At 37.8% G+C, this 15707-nt stretch overlaps 1 protein-coding gene across 1 annotated transcript in view; it reads left to right on the top strand.

Moving 5' to 3' along the window:
* Positions 1 to 15707, top strand: part of PCSK5 (proprotein convertase subtilisin/kexin type 5) — a 684033-nt gene that overhangs the window by 552502 nt on the left and 115824 nt on the right. Inside the window, exon 21 of the mRNA XM_082244075.1 lies at positions 13191 to 13293. Within this exon, the coding sequence (XP_082100201.1) occupies positions 13191 to 13293 (103 nt within the window). The remainder of the gene's footprint in view (positions 1 to 13190; positions 13294 to 15707) is intronic.

Genomic DNA, 15707 nt, shown 5'->3' with positions numbered 1-15707 from the left:
GCACCTGGAGTTTGGAATTTGTATGTTGTATTTATTTTCTTACGTACTTTGGCTGCCTTCACAAGTTATCTTTTTATATGAGTCGATTATCCAAATGGGGCAAAGTGTATATTTATGACTGGACTAGGAACATTCATTTTTAAGCTCTGCTGGGGGTAGGGACTGAGGTAATAGTGTTAGTAATAGATTAAATATTATTATTAGTATTATACAGGATTTATATAGCATCAACAGGTTACGCAGCGCTTTACGAAATATAAGAGAGACAATACAATAAACAGTCACAGTACAATAAAATACAAGAGGGTTAAAAGGGCCCTTCCATAAGAGCTTACAATCTAATAGGTTGGGGCAAGTGGTACAAAAGGTTGTAACTTTGGGGGATGAGCTGATAGAAGTGATAAAATATTAGTTGTAGGCATGATAGGCTTCCCTAAAGAGATGAGTTTTCAGGAATTTCCTAAAGGCAGCCAGACTAGGAGATAGCCAGACAGATTGAGACAGAGAGTTCCATAAGGTCAGGAGAGGCTCTGAAGAAGTCCTGTAGATGAGCATCGGAGGGGGAGACAACAGAGCTTGAGAGCAGGGAGGACAGATTGGGTGATATTTGGAATAAAAATTATACTAGTAGATCTTCTATATGATAAATTAGATTTTGGAGGTAGAAACTCCCAATGAAACGGTGAAAGTAGCATTTAGGCTTTTATACAATGTAGGTTATGAATTAAGCCATGCCCAAAATATCCACAGATATCGCATCAGCAACTTTGTATGCTGCAGAATGTGAACACAAAATGATCATAGCAATAAACAAAATTAGTACAGAAAGCAAGTAAAAGACAGCAAACAATATATTGGTTGAGCCAGATGGACTTTGTCTTTTTTCAACCTGACTAACTATTTAATATATGAGGTGACTCAAAACCTCTACCTCCTATTCTAAGATTTCATAATAAAAATAACATTGTACGTAAAGGCCTGAATTAAATATATAGCAAACAGTTGCTGCTTCGGGGATAAATTGTACCAATATTTAATAATTTTTTTTTTTTCACCTCAGTACCAGACAATTTTATCTGTTTCTGCCCATGCCTTTTTTTAGTTTTCAGTGCTGTCACACTTTGAATGACAATTACCCAGTCATTCAACACTGTACCCAAATTAAATTTTTATCATTTTTTGAGACAGATAGAGCTTTCTTTTGGTGGTGTCTAATCACCATTGAGTTTTTTTTTTTTTGCTAACAATTACAAAAAGTATGAAAGAAAAAGCTATTTTCTTAGTTTGTGTTATAAAATTTTGCAAATAAATCATATAATTGCATATATTTAGGCCAAAATGTATTCTGCTACATTTCTTGGGTAAAAATAACCCAATTACTGTATCTTATTTAGTCTGTATGAAAGTTATAGAGTCTACAATCTATGATATATGTATATATATATATATATATATATATTTTAAAATTGATTAGTCCTGATGTGCCGACTGCCTGTCTCATTTCTCGAGGCCCTAAAATGCTAGGACAGCACAAATACCCCCCAAATGACCCATTTTCAAAAAGTAGACAGTCCAAGGTATTTAGCAAGGAACAAAAGTTTTTTGGAGTTGTAATTTTTTGTCACAATTTTTGGGAAATTGTTGAACTAAATTAATTTCTTTTTTTTTTTTACAAAGTTGTCATTTTAGCAAGTTATGTTTCACACACAGCATAGGCGATTCTAGATAATGTCCGGGGGGATATTGTCTGGGGGGATATTGTCCTGATACCAGAGGAAGCTCAGTGTTTTATGCCATCTTTCGAAAAATAGCTTTATAATCAGTGCCCAGCCAGGTATCACTGGCGGGAGAAAGACGTTATTCTTCTGGTGTAGGGCCTGGAGTAGCAAGTTGGCCTCTGGCCATAATATGGCATTAATTCACACATCATACGTTCCATAATGCAAACACTAAAAATTATTGAGCAGGTTTAGCATGTTGGTTCCCCATGCTACTGAACTGACCAACATGTCAACAACTATGTAGTGTGAATGGGTAGCAGTGATTAGGGACTGACGAGAGTGTGATATATATATATATATATATTTTTTTTTTTTATTTACTGTATATAGCAGGGATCTTGGCCTTGCAGCTGTTGCGGAACTATACATCCCATGAGGCATTGTAAAACTCTGATATTCACAGACATGACTAGGCATGATGGGAATTGTGGTTCCTGAACAACTGGAGGGCAATAGTTTGGAGACCCCTAGTAATTAGTTTATATAATTTTGATTTTACTTTTTAAGGTTGGGAACGGGATATTTTTTTTTCACTGTTATTGCTTGTTTCATTGACGATTACTGTAAAAGCAACCATTTTAAATTTATTGAATGGCTTTCATTCATGATTTATTGTTTACTATTTACTATTGGGTTGTTATGACCTGTGATTGGCCCTGCACCATGTGATCACTAAGACTAATCACGAGATTACAATAGTAAACAATGCTATTATGAATGGATTCCATTCATAACAGTTGTTAACTAGTGGACATGTGATTGCTTTGATTGGTAACAGTGATCACGTGGTACCTGAGCCAATCACAGCGGCCTGGTAGCGGCAGCTGTGATCTGCTGTGTCCACCCGATTGCACGGCTGCGTGAGGGGGAGTACATACATCCTCCTGGAACTAGAGAACACCCACACGGCTGTTTATTTACATTGACCAGGCAGGAAGAGTTTAAATTATGCAGAGGTTGTAGTATGTGCTATATAAGGATGTATATTAGAACACATAGAACACAGAGGTCTATGCAGCCATATAAAGAATACGTGTGACTAGAGCATGGTTTGTTATGATGGAGTTTTAAAGGTTCAGGTTTGGGTACCATAATGTTCTCTATTTTTTACATTTGATATTTTGCTGGCTCCAATGCAATGGTATTACATTTAACATTTGTTGCGTTTTGTACAAAGACAGTTTATAGTCTTTTCTCTAGTGCTTATTTAATTTGATCATTATAAAGCAGATGACATATAATGCATATTCATTTTAAACAGTAAAAATAATATAAAGTAAGTGCCTGTAGTAACCATGGTTTCCTATCATCAATTTGTGAAGCACTTTACTGGTGATAATAAACTAGTTAATTGTAAGTGCCCATTTGGGTCCCGATTTATAGATACTGAGCCATGGCATCCTGGAGAGATTAAATTAATTGTTTTTGTGCATAGTTCACAAGTACACTGGTGATAAAAGATTACATGTTGTTTAAGACTTTTTAAGAAAGCCAGGACTAAAGTCTGGTACACACTGGCCGAATATCGGCCAGTATCAGCCTGTTCAGCAGAAACCATCTGACATCCTGCCCGTGTGTACGACAACTTGTCCGACAGAAGCCAGGCGAATTTCTGGCTTTTGTAGAATGGGCATGCCAGAAAACATGGCAGATGGGCATCCAATCAGCGCTCGCAGCCAATGGGCAATGATCAGTGTGTTCTAGCGGGGGGGGGGGAGGGGGGCAGAGCACAATTGCTCAGTGGAGAGATCGCTGTACTAAAATTGTTTAGTTAGTACAGAGACCTACTTGCAAGCTCCCCACTGGGCTGAACAAAAAAAAACTCATAGTGGGTACCAGGCATAAAGTCCTGCACCAGAAATATACAAGTCAAAATTCTACAAAAAGTTTTATTCCAAAATCAAACAAAGGTTATGGTCACCAAGCAAACATGTTTGGGGGGTTGGAAACAATGTCCCCTTCATTAGGACCTAAGCTTGATTAAGATTGTGTATTGGACCGGAAACTGTACTTTCAGTGGATGTAAGATACTTTTTGAAAGGATTCCTACTGAAATGTACAGTCTCAGCAGATGGTTTAACCATGATTACGAATAAGTAATGGACTGGAAACCGTACTTCCTGTGGATGTAAAATAATTTTTGGTTGTATTCTTATTGAGATACACAATCTGCCAGAAGCTGGTTTAAGTAGACACTTAAACCAATCCTAAACCAATACAAACGCCCCAGTGCTTCTACTCCATTTCCTCCAAATGTTGTTTACTTTTGGCATCATTGGAAGCTACCATACCACCTTCGAAGACACAAGAAAAACAACAGGCATACAGTATATATTTATTAAATGTACATAAATGTTGGCAAGATCAGATGATTACAGAGTTAATCTGCTAGTTTTGTTTCTATGTATGATTCTAGAATAACTGTGACTAAAGCCAATGTCTTCAAAGTACAGATTGTTATTATATGCAGTCATTTTTTTGACCACCACCTTACCTTTGGGATGTGTCCAACTTAAGTACAAAATGTCAATATTCAGATTTATTAATGTGTGGTTGTCAAAAATGTTCACATCAAATATCTGTATAATATATATGTCCAGATTTGTAGTAACTCATGCAAACAGATATACTTCTTTCCATGAAGTTGGTTGATCTGATTGGTTGATACTGATTATTGTGCTAGAAATATGTCCAGAAATAGTTAATAAATAAAGCTGAAAGTAGTTTTGGGATATACTATTTCCAGAGTATTGATATAATGAACAACACCTTGGGGTTTAAACAGGTTCATCCCCATGCCTAATCATCTATAGGTTTTATTTAATGTTGCAATAAAATCAATATCTGTCCCATTTCCATTCTAATAAAACATTCACTGATCTTCCTCTCAAAAATGTATTCATCTGCCAGTCATAAATAATTTCATTACATACACTAGAAGTCTATAACACTGTTTTAGCAGGAATAAAAAAAAAAAGTGGACCTAAGTTCAGCACAGAAATATTAAATGAAAATTATTTATGACACATAGTATAGATCTGATTATACCTAGGTCAAACTCTCCTTTTTCTCTCTATTTTTGTGCATGGATCTGTGTTCGACTTCATTTAAGAACGATCAATTGCAATTTGCCAACTCTGTGTCTTTCTGATAAGAAAACCACTGAAACACATACTAATCCCACAAAGGTTGCTTAGCACTCTATATCCTGAACATGATTTAATGATATTGATTTTGTGTTTTTTATTACAGCTCAAAAATGAAATACTTGATGTTCCCGTCTCAGTGGCAAACTGAATCACATTATATTGTAAATGATTTTATCAGTAAAATTAGAACGTGTTTTTGTGATAAACAGGAGGCATAGATTAACCTGAACCTTATAGTTTATTTGCAAGATGGTATTCCAGCTCTGCTGTTAATATAACTATTTGCAAAAGATTATACAGAAAGCTTCATATTTCAAGAAAAACAGATTTTTGCCTTTTAATGAAGAATTTCTTTTGAAAGTCAAATTGTTTGCTTTTCATTCCTCAGCTGTTATTATGCATAATTAAAGATAGAGAAAATAAATGAAATGACTAAGTATAAGCAAGTCCCCTGTTGCTGTTTGCATGTCATATACGAGCGTACAACACCACTGTCATATTCTTGCTGATATGCTGTGACATATATAAATATGTCTCTTTACAAACTACCAAAAAAAACAAAAGATCTTGGCAAATAATATATTTGTAGAAGGGGTAAATTAAATGGAAACCAGAATGGTTTTGTATCAGTTTTATTTTCATATGTTTTAAACTGGTATGTTATATATGTATTTATTATGTATACATCTTTTTTTTTTTTAACATGTAATAAACATGTAATATGTAGTAAAAGGCTCCTAGAGCATTACAGATTATCCATGTATTTTCATACAGGATCTCTCCCACTCAAAATTTGGAATGTGTCATTCAATTCTGTGTTCAAATTTCACCTTAAACTAATAATCTCTGTAAATAACTGCTTTGTATATACACATGATAAGCAGCACAAAATAAGTAGCCTAGCAATCTTCTGTCTGCTCAAATGTTTCAAATGCCACTTTATATATTGATTGAAAGAAGAACTTTAAAATGCGTCCCCAAGACAGAATAGGGAAAAGGGGGGACGAGAAAAAAAAAAGGGGGGGGTAATTAACTCAACTGAGTTCTAGTTAGAGGGAGCTGTCAGTATATATATATATATATAAAACAAAAAGAAAACATAAAAGCCTGACTGAACCTCAATTATACACTCTATATGTTGTATCCATAGATAGGTATAACAGGACCCAGTGATCTGACACATGTATAGAAATGTAGAGATCAACTTTGTTAAAAACAACTATCTAGTCAATACAAATAAAGGAAGTGTACTTAGCCATTCATGTGAATCTTGAAAAGTCAAAGCTGTATGAGTGCTAGTAAAGGTTTATCAGTCCATATCCAGAATATTATCAGTCCCTTGAAGGAATGGAAGAAGTGGGAGAGGAAGTGTCCCAAAAGCTTGCTACGTGGGACTAAGCTGGAATCCTGACCGGTTTGGCTGGGTACGCCAGCTGCTTCAGAGGCTCTAGCTCAAGATCCACATGGACAGCTAAGTACACTTCCTTTTTTTTGAGTGTTGAATGGCTTTTGGTTTCTTTTTAAATCATACTGATGGCTCCCATACTGGGCAATGTTAAACCACATATTACGCGGTTGAAGTTTCAAATGTGAATTACTTGAAAATTAAGGGAGGACAGCAGATGCTGGCTAATGTACCATAATAAGTGCATCCCTCCCTGGGAGTTTTCCCAGCTGTATCTGTACCTGATGCTTACCATGTAAGGATTGATCCTCCTTCATAAGCTGCTAACCACATACAGGGCCCATTGTATCTCCCTTGGTTGGGTAGATCTTACATCAGGGTCCAAACACTGTTGGCCACACGGTGGCGACATCATCCACATGTGGTTTGTATCTTCATAAATATCCAGGGGAAGGTCTCTTGATGGACTTCGTACAGCACTAAATAACTCTAGAATATAACTTACCATAGAATCCCTTTCTAAGGAATTTTTTACAACATTCAGCCAGGAGCTAATAATAATTATCATCCTACAATCGGAGGAGGCATTTGTACACTATTATCGATTTTTGCTGACACATATTGTACCCCCCCCCCCCGGGCATATAAATTCTATATATGTGCTAATATATCCTTATATTTTTGTTTTTCCCCCCTTTTTTCTTTTCGGAGAAGAGGTTGTTTACACAACTGCCCTGCAGCTGCCATGGTTGTTTGTATTTTTAATAATTGGCCAATTATGTTTTTATGAGATAGATAGTGGGTTTTGTATTGTCTAGATATTTGTGTTTAATAAAGTTTATATCTACATTTCTATACATGTGTCAGATCACTGGGTCCTGATAAACCTACTGTATTATGGATACAACATATAGAGTGTATAATTGAGGTTGAGCTCAGTCAGGCTTTTATGTTTTCTTTTTCTCACTTTATGTATTGACATACCTCCTTAGACCCAGTTTGTCCTGACAATATGGTCACCTGCTGACTTTGGCACCATCCACGGGTAGCCTAAATCCAGGCACACTCAGGCCGAATGTTGGGAGACATCGACCGGGAAAAAAAAAAAACGGCCAACATTGGGTCTGTGTGTATGTCGGTCTGTCAGACTGTTGGGCTTTTGTCGAACGAGCATGCTGGAAAACCAGCAGCCGACTGACTCCCAATCAGCGCTCTCAGCCAATGGCAGAAAGCGCTGATTAGAGTGTTCTGCCCCCCCCCCTTGTCAGAACACAACGGCTCAGCGGGGGAGATCACTGCACTGATGTCGGATTATTAGTACAGCGTCTCCGACCATAGCTAAAGGCTTTTTTTTTTTTTTTTGTAAACTGTAGTGTGCCCCATGCTTAAGTCTTCAATAAGACTGTTTTACTCCATCTAATTGCAGTACAAGAGGATGTTTTTTCAGTCTTTTGAATTGTTACAAGACAATGACTTTCCTAAGCCATTTCTCTGTGAATACCTAACAATGACTGAGGAAACCTGGAAAAAGGGGGAGGGTCTAGCTAGGACTAAATCAACTAGCACCCAACGGTGGTGGTGGGGGGGGGGGTGGGCTTTAGAGAAAGATATTAGAACTACATTAGTAAACAAGTTTGAGTGGCCTCAAACCACCACTAGATGTTAGCATACTACAGGAAAATTAGGACCTATTGCAGTTCAATACAATTACATGAAAGTGGGGCAGAACAGACTGGTTGAAAGACTACACAAAATTTGTATACAATAGTTTATATTACTTGCCCAAAAATGCATGTGTTCGTTTTTTTTCTTTCTTAACAACAGTGGAAAAACACTTTAACTCATATGACCACAGTAAATTGAAAAATGAAATGTTTACTCATTCTACGCATAGGCTACACTTTGTATGGCTATGATAAATAACTATGTTACAAAGTGGGAAAAAGAGTATATCTAATGCCAAGACTACTTTTTCCAGTTTGGTAGGGCAGGAATAAAAGTGCTGTCAGTTTTTTTTTTTTGCCATCTTTGTCCAAGAAGGAAATCTCCTCTAAGGCAGGCCATACATTGTTCTTTTTTCTTTCCATTAAAAAAGTGGATTAAATGGAAAATAAAAATGTGCAGATCCCCCCAGCCACACACTCAATGTGGATGGGAAAATCACTTCTTGCTGTACTATTGTGCTCTCACGGAGGGGAGCCATCTCTGCTGTCAGAACACAATGATTAGTGTTGTGGCTATAGCTGGCGGCACCGATTGTTTGGAAAACTTCTGTACAACCAAGGTGCCCTTACGTGAATCAAAATTCAGCTGGTCCTGAACTGGCCAAATTTCAATCCATGCATCAATCCAATGACCGACTTTACAATTATCTTGGTAACAAGTATCCTCCTTGGAACATTTCCCCTCTATTGTTATACTGGTGGCAACTCAGAATTTCAGATTTACTCTAACTTTCATTCTTGGTGACATTGGTGATCAGGACAAATAGGGTGATCTTCTGAACAAGGACCCAGACCACAAAAAAACCTTTCAGTGGTTCTAAGATCTCCCCACCCTATCCAAATCTAAAGAAAAGTTTTGGCTTTAATTAATCTTTAACATATTGTTTCCATTAATATATATTACGGTAGATTGCAGTTGTACAATTGACTTAAGTGTGTATAGTTTAAATGTGTGTTTGTGTGGCTTTATGTACAGGAATGTCACTGGAAGTGTTTGAAACAGTTAACCATTATTTTTCACATCTCTGATTTTTGTTAGCAATATTAGCTTCACGGGCTACCTAACAGCCAGAATGTTTCTGAGTGATCCTATTTGTAGCCCAGCTGGAACAGAGAAAATAACTGACCCTGGCAGTATAGCCAAGCTTAACACACAGATGAAGAATAACTCGTCTAAACTTACTAAAGTTTCCAAAATTTTGTTGAATGCAGGCACTTACTTTTGTTTAAATTGATGTATATTGACCTCACATTTACTCATATTTCTCCTGATCTTTTTTTTAGATACACTGTACAGGAAATACATTTCTGGTGATGGTTGCATGGGGTGAAAGTGGGTACATCAGTTTTTCCACATGTCAAAGAAGTGAATTCAATCCAACTAGGATATAGAAAGAAAAAACTTGAGCCATACATGTTTTGAGGCCTTATCTAATCTTAAAATGAATTAATAGGCAAACTTTGGTTGTTTGTTTTTTTATTTATTTATTTATTTTACTGGTTATATCCCCTTGACCTCCTGTCCTAGAATTGTAACAGGAAGTGATAGAAAATCTTCCCAAAGTGAGAGGAATTCCTTCGTTAGACAGTTGTTGCTGTTAAATGCACGCCCATTAGAAGATTTACCCTCCCTGCTTGCTCTCCTGACAAATCTAAAATGTCCCCATATGCTCTGTCTTGGTGAATATGGTCACAGAGACAAATACAATGTTTACTCTCCCTATTGGGGACACAGACATCAAAAAAGCTTGACAGGTGGTCTAACCTATCTCCACTCAGAACTCAAACTAAGAAAACCAGTTTTGCCTTTACATACACTTTAAATTCCTCTCAACTAAATGCTAATGGCATGAATATGCGTACAATATTTCCCATAGTATAGTTACAATTTTTCAGATTAGGAATGTAATTAAATTTGGGCGGAAATGTGTTAATTACTGATAACTAGTGGTGTCACTCACAGATGTGAAAGACTAATGGAACAGCAGCCTTTGTGTGCTGACATTAAATACAAATTCCAGGTAGTATTTTTTAGGCCATGCATTATTTGGATATCCGGGAGTTTCTTCTTAATTACCTGCCACTATGATTGGTAAGAGACGTAATTTTTTATTTTTAGTATCATTTTGTGCAGTAAGCATGGCTAGAACATTTTCTAACTTACTAAACTGTATCCATTATGCCAACTAACAATAACAAAAACGTTCTTTTCATTCTCAGTTTCTCTACTTGCATTACTTTTTTCATAGAATGACTTATCTGACTTTTTTTAAGATAATACGAGTCATGGCTATTCTAAGGCTAATGTTACAATAGCAACTAATCGCATAAAGCTACTTTGTGCTAATGGTGGTAGCTAAAACTTACTAAATATCTTGTGTTTACTAACCTACAAAGTTTTATGCAGCCTAAATGTTATCTCTGCTTAACCTCTAAAAGCTGATAATTTTCCATGCTAATTACTTATTTCTTTTTTTTTTTTCCATTGATATACTGTACCTGCATCAGATAATGTTATTTCCATGTTTTCATTAAAATGTAAATATGTTAATTAAGGTCATTATAAAAGAATACCCATACTAGATTAAAAAATACCTGTACTGCAGAAAAATAGCTTGCAGATAGTAGGCACCATAGGGTCCCAGCACTCATCTTTAAACCTCATTGCAGTGTTTCCAGAGGCGCAAAATGAAAATTGGGCTTATCTTCCTCCCCATGTGAAAATAGGTAGCTTAGGCTCTAATCACTGCATTGTAGTGTTAAAGTGGGTTTTTCTTATTACTCTATGCTGCAGAGGTCAGGATATTTCAGGACAGTTAAGCAGCAATGTCAGGAGACCTAACTTTATGTGGTTATGGTTTCTACTATCTGCCAGCTATTTTAGTATATTACTACTGTTTTTAAATTAATTGTTTTGTTGTAAACTTCAATCGACATATTGTTAAAGAGAACCTACACTCAAAGTTAACAGTGTTTTCTATGTTAATATTCTTACTTGGATGAATAAAGAATGAGAGAAGGAATGAAATACCTACCATTCTTAACCACTTTAGCCCCGGGAGATTTTGCTGCTCAACGACTAGGCCACTTTTTTCAACTTGGCACTGCGCGGTCATGCAATACTGTACCCAAAAACGAAATTTACGTCCTTTTTTCTCACAAACACAGCTTTCTTTTGGTGGTATTTGATCACTTCTGTGCTTTTTATTTTTTGCGATATTAATAAAAAAAGAGCGAAAATATTTTGAAAAATTTTCATTTTCTACTATGACTGTTTAAAAATATCCAATTTATTCAATTTCTGACATATATTTAGGCCAAAATGTGTCTTTGACAAAAAATTCTCAATGAGCGTATTTTTATCCACTTTAAGACCGGAAGATTTTACCCCCTTCCTGACCAGGCCATATTTTGTGATTCGGCACTGCGTTACTTTAACAGGCAATTGCGCGGTCGTGCGATGATGTACCCAAATGAAATGTACGTCCTTTTTTCCCCCATAAATAGAGCTTTCTTTTGGTGGTATTTGATCACTTATGCAATTTTTAATTTTTGAAAAAAAGAGCGGCAATTTTGAAAAAAAAAAACAATATTTTTTACATTCTGATATATAACATTCCCCAAAAAAATATATAAAAATCAAATTTTTTTAACATATTAGGCCAATTTGTTTTCTGCTACATATTTTTGGTAAAAAAATAGCAATAAGCGTATTTTGATTGGTTTGCGCAAAAGTTATCGCGTTTACTAACTACGGGGAAGATTTATGTCATTTTTATTGTTTTTTTTTTTTTTACAAGTAATGGCGGTGATCTGCAATTTTTTGCGGGACTGTGACATTGCGGCAGACAGATCGGACCCCTAACTGACATTTTTGACACTTTTGGGGGGACCAGTGACATTACTACAGTAATCAGTGCTATAAATATGCACTGTTACTGTAATAATGACACTGGCAGGGAAGGGGTTAACACTGTTGGTGATCAAGGGGTTAAATGTATGCCTCATGCTTACTGACGTGTGTGGGGGGAGGAGGTTCTGTGACACAGACAGAGATCGCAGGTTCAGCTATGCTGAATCCTGTGATCTCTCCCTGTCTGTCCCAGAGAAGATCCGCCTGCTTTGTTTTCACAAGTGGGCGGATCTTCTTACACTTTCCCCGACAATCGGGGAAGAGAGGCGGCAATTGCCGCCTCTCCCCCTCCGGTCCGACTCCCGCTGTGTCTAAACACAGCGGAAGGGAGCCCTCGGCGGCGCGCGCGCACTGCAGAGACCTCTAGGAGTCCAGCGCTTAGGTCTACGTCGTTGGACCCAGGGGAGCCGCTGTGCCGCAGTAGCAGCAACGTGAGCGGTCCTATATTCGTTGAAAAAAAGAAATACTGCTCTGGGTTCTGTACTCTGGGAATTAGTGCCAAGGCAGGATCTGTGCTGAAAGCAAGGATTAGCCAGTCAGAAGTCTGACATTTCCATTCAACAGAGTCATGTAACTAAATAACTAATGCAGGTCATACATGGGTCGAATTCCAAACAAATTTTCTTTAGAAAATTAGAAGTTTTGTGTGTTTTGTAATCTAATGGTGCCACCATTGATTTAGAAATTCGGCCAACTAAGCCTTCAATTTCACATCATGTTGCTACAGAAAAGCATTTTCATGGCTGGGAATCTTCTTTTCTTTCCAGGTCACTGTTCATGCTCAATTCTGTTATATTTCTCGCATGATTCTCCCATCATTGATTAGAAACTTCTTTGTTTTTCAAACAATTTCCAACATGGCCGATCACTCAAATTCGACGGTTGCACGAAAATCAGCCGGTGCTGAGGCCCACTAATGGTGGGAATTTCAAACAAAAATTCTTAGTTACGATTTTCTAAAGACATTTTTTTTCCGAATTCGACCCATGTATGGCTGGTTTTAGGTGTTTGGTTATGGAACCAGCATTGAAGGGATCTTGGAGCAGTGCTTACTTCAAGAACAATTTCCTTTTCATCATTTCTTTTACTTGTTATCTATCCATCACAAGAACACTGGTAACAAAGGGTAAAGGTTACTGCTGATTATAGGCATAATTTAATGCTGCATGCTCACTTGGAATAAAATGTATGCACTGACTTGATTTTCTTTCCTATTAGGTGAATACATTGATACATCTGGACATTGCAGGCCATGTGATGCATCTTGTCATAAGTGCACCGGTCCTGGTAGACATAAGTGTATTGGATGTTCTATTACAAGGTGAGACTGTATTATGCATGCATATAAACTAATTTATCTCTAGTAGCAATTTCATAATTATATTTTCAAATTACAAAAATCTAAATTTTACTATTTGAAGTATAGAGGAACAGTGGCTTATTTACTAAATATCTACAGGTTTTGATAAGGCATTACCTGACTACAGCTAACCATACGCTGCAGAATAATAAAAAAACAGATCATGAAAGCTGCACAAACATGGACTCTTCACAGCAATGTCTGTGTGGCTCAATCAGGGTAACCTGGCTGCGCAGCATAGTCTCTATAAAAAGAGGCTAGCTGAGAATCACTACTAAGTACAACTAATTACCAGTTGTGAAAGACTAACAGTTAAAAAGACAACAGCTCCTCATAAACAGGTACCTCTGATTACACATGTGAATATCTTGGGGGATCCAAGACAGAGGGATAAAGGGCCACCTCACTAGAAAGGCAGTACTCCGGTAGCAAATATGGAGGTGCTTCCTGCGGTAGATGAGTATTCCAGAGAAGCTGTGTTCTATTAGGTTCCTGCCCTCTAGCTTATTCTGACAGTGGAGGGATGTTTACCTGGCCACAGCATACTAGCGCAGGTACATCTGCCTCATCAGGTGTAGGTTCTCTGAGCTGCTAAGGAAGATAAGTTGAGGACATTATCTTTCCAGGGAGTGTCCAGGAACCCAAGGAGTTGCAGTTAAAGGGACTTGCACCCATCTCTGAGCATGGTAATTAATGGGCACTCCCCTGAAGAAAATTCCTCCTCTTTTTGCAAGGTAAATAAATAAATTATGTCCTGTATAGTTATCATGAACTTCAAAATTAAATGTAGCCAGGTGAGTGACAGGGAAGACTGATCAAAAATTCATTGTTCAGTGTTAGATGTTCAGTAAGCCAGACTTTGTAGATTTAACATTAACAATGTCATACATTCAATCAAACTTTCTTTCCTCCAACCTTTACCCTTTTAAAACATCAAAAGTGGCGGCTTGGTAAAATAGTTTCAATCCCAAAATGATAATAATCTCTTAAAAAATATGTTCCTCAATAGCCACAAAGGATATAAATCAACTTTATGTGCATCAAAAGCTTTTGCAAACCCATGTATTACCTTGTAGTGGTGAAATGAATCCCTACACTGCACATAACCTGTGCAGATAGCAGAGCTGTGGGAGGTACCCAGCAGTTCTACCCACTACTGGCTGCCTACAGAAAGCTGTCCAAAGAGAAAACGCTGGCTACTCTGTATCATCCAAACATGTGAATGCATAGTGAGCTACATCAGTGTTTTCAACCATTTTTAGTCCAGGCACTCTTTATAATTGAACATAATCATGGGGCACACCAGTCTGAGGACTTATTCACCCATGCATTTTTGTGGGCGCGAACGTGTATGCATTTGCTAGATGCATGGAGGCTATTAGGAGTTAATGACACCTGTGCACATCTGCAAAATACAGCACATTTTGTGCGGTGCTGGAAAATGTGCAGTTTCCAATGTGTTTATTGCAGTATACCTGATATGAGGTAAGGCAGAATTAAGTGGTCTGTTGGTTGTAAATCACCCCTGCTAGCAAAAATCCCCCACTACTCCCAAATCCCCCCCCTACCACAAAAATCCCCACTAATAGGATAACCCCCCCCCCCCCCAAATCCCCCCTCCTAGAACAAATCCCCCCCAAGCACAAATCCTCCCCCCTCCTAGCATAAAATTTTCCATCTAACCACATCTCTCCCATAACTACAGGTGTAGTGACAGCAGCAGAGAGGAGGAGAGAGACAGGAGGAGGTGTGGGCTGTGCTCCTCCCCTTCCCCCTATTCCTTCTGTCTGTATACAGGAGATGACACAGGACTCTCAGAATGGACTTTACAGAGTTAGATTACCACTCCCACCAACAATTAGTGCTGCCAGGACATGAGCAGTCTGGAGAGGAGATGGGGGGGGGGCGGGTAATCAAACCCTGTACTGTCCAATCTGAGAGCATTCTGTGTTAACTCTTTTGTGCAGAGAGGAGGGATAAAAACAACCTGCACCTCCTCCAGGTTCCCTCCTCTTTTCTGCTACTGTCAGTACTTCTGTTGGCAAACCCAGAAAGCTGAGTGAGCCACTCGACCAGCTCTCAGCAGCTGAACGAGGATATGCGGCACACTCAGCATTCTGGCTTGCAGACAGAAGTAGTGACAGGAGCAGGAGGAGGGGCGGGCTGTGCTCTCTCTCTCCTCTCTGTACACAGGAGTTAACAGAGAAATGCTTTCAGATCAGACTGTACAGAGTTTTTTTGTCATTTTGCCACATCCCTAGGGACTCTTTTGCAGCAACCCATTTGAAAAACACTGGTATAGATTATACTTTTTACTCTGTAGTAAAATATTTCAAGTCACTTTTTTCAGGAATGAATTTTATAGCATTGCCTGC

The sequence above is a fragment of the Pelophylax lessonae genome (genome assembly GCF_965119305.1).
Source record: "Pelophylax lessonae genome assembly, chromosome: 1".
Classification (NCBI taxonomy): domain Eukaryota; kingdom Metazoa; phylum Chordata; class Amphibia; order Anura; family Ranidae; genus Pelophylax; species Pelophylax lessonae.
The sequence above is the reverse complement of the archived record's forward strand: the minus strand, read 5'-3'. Positions and strand labels throughout refer to the sequence as shown.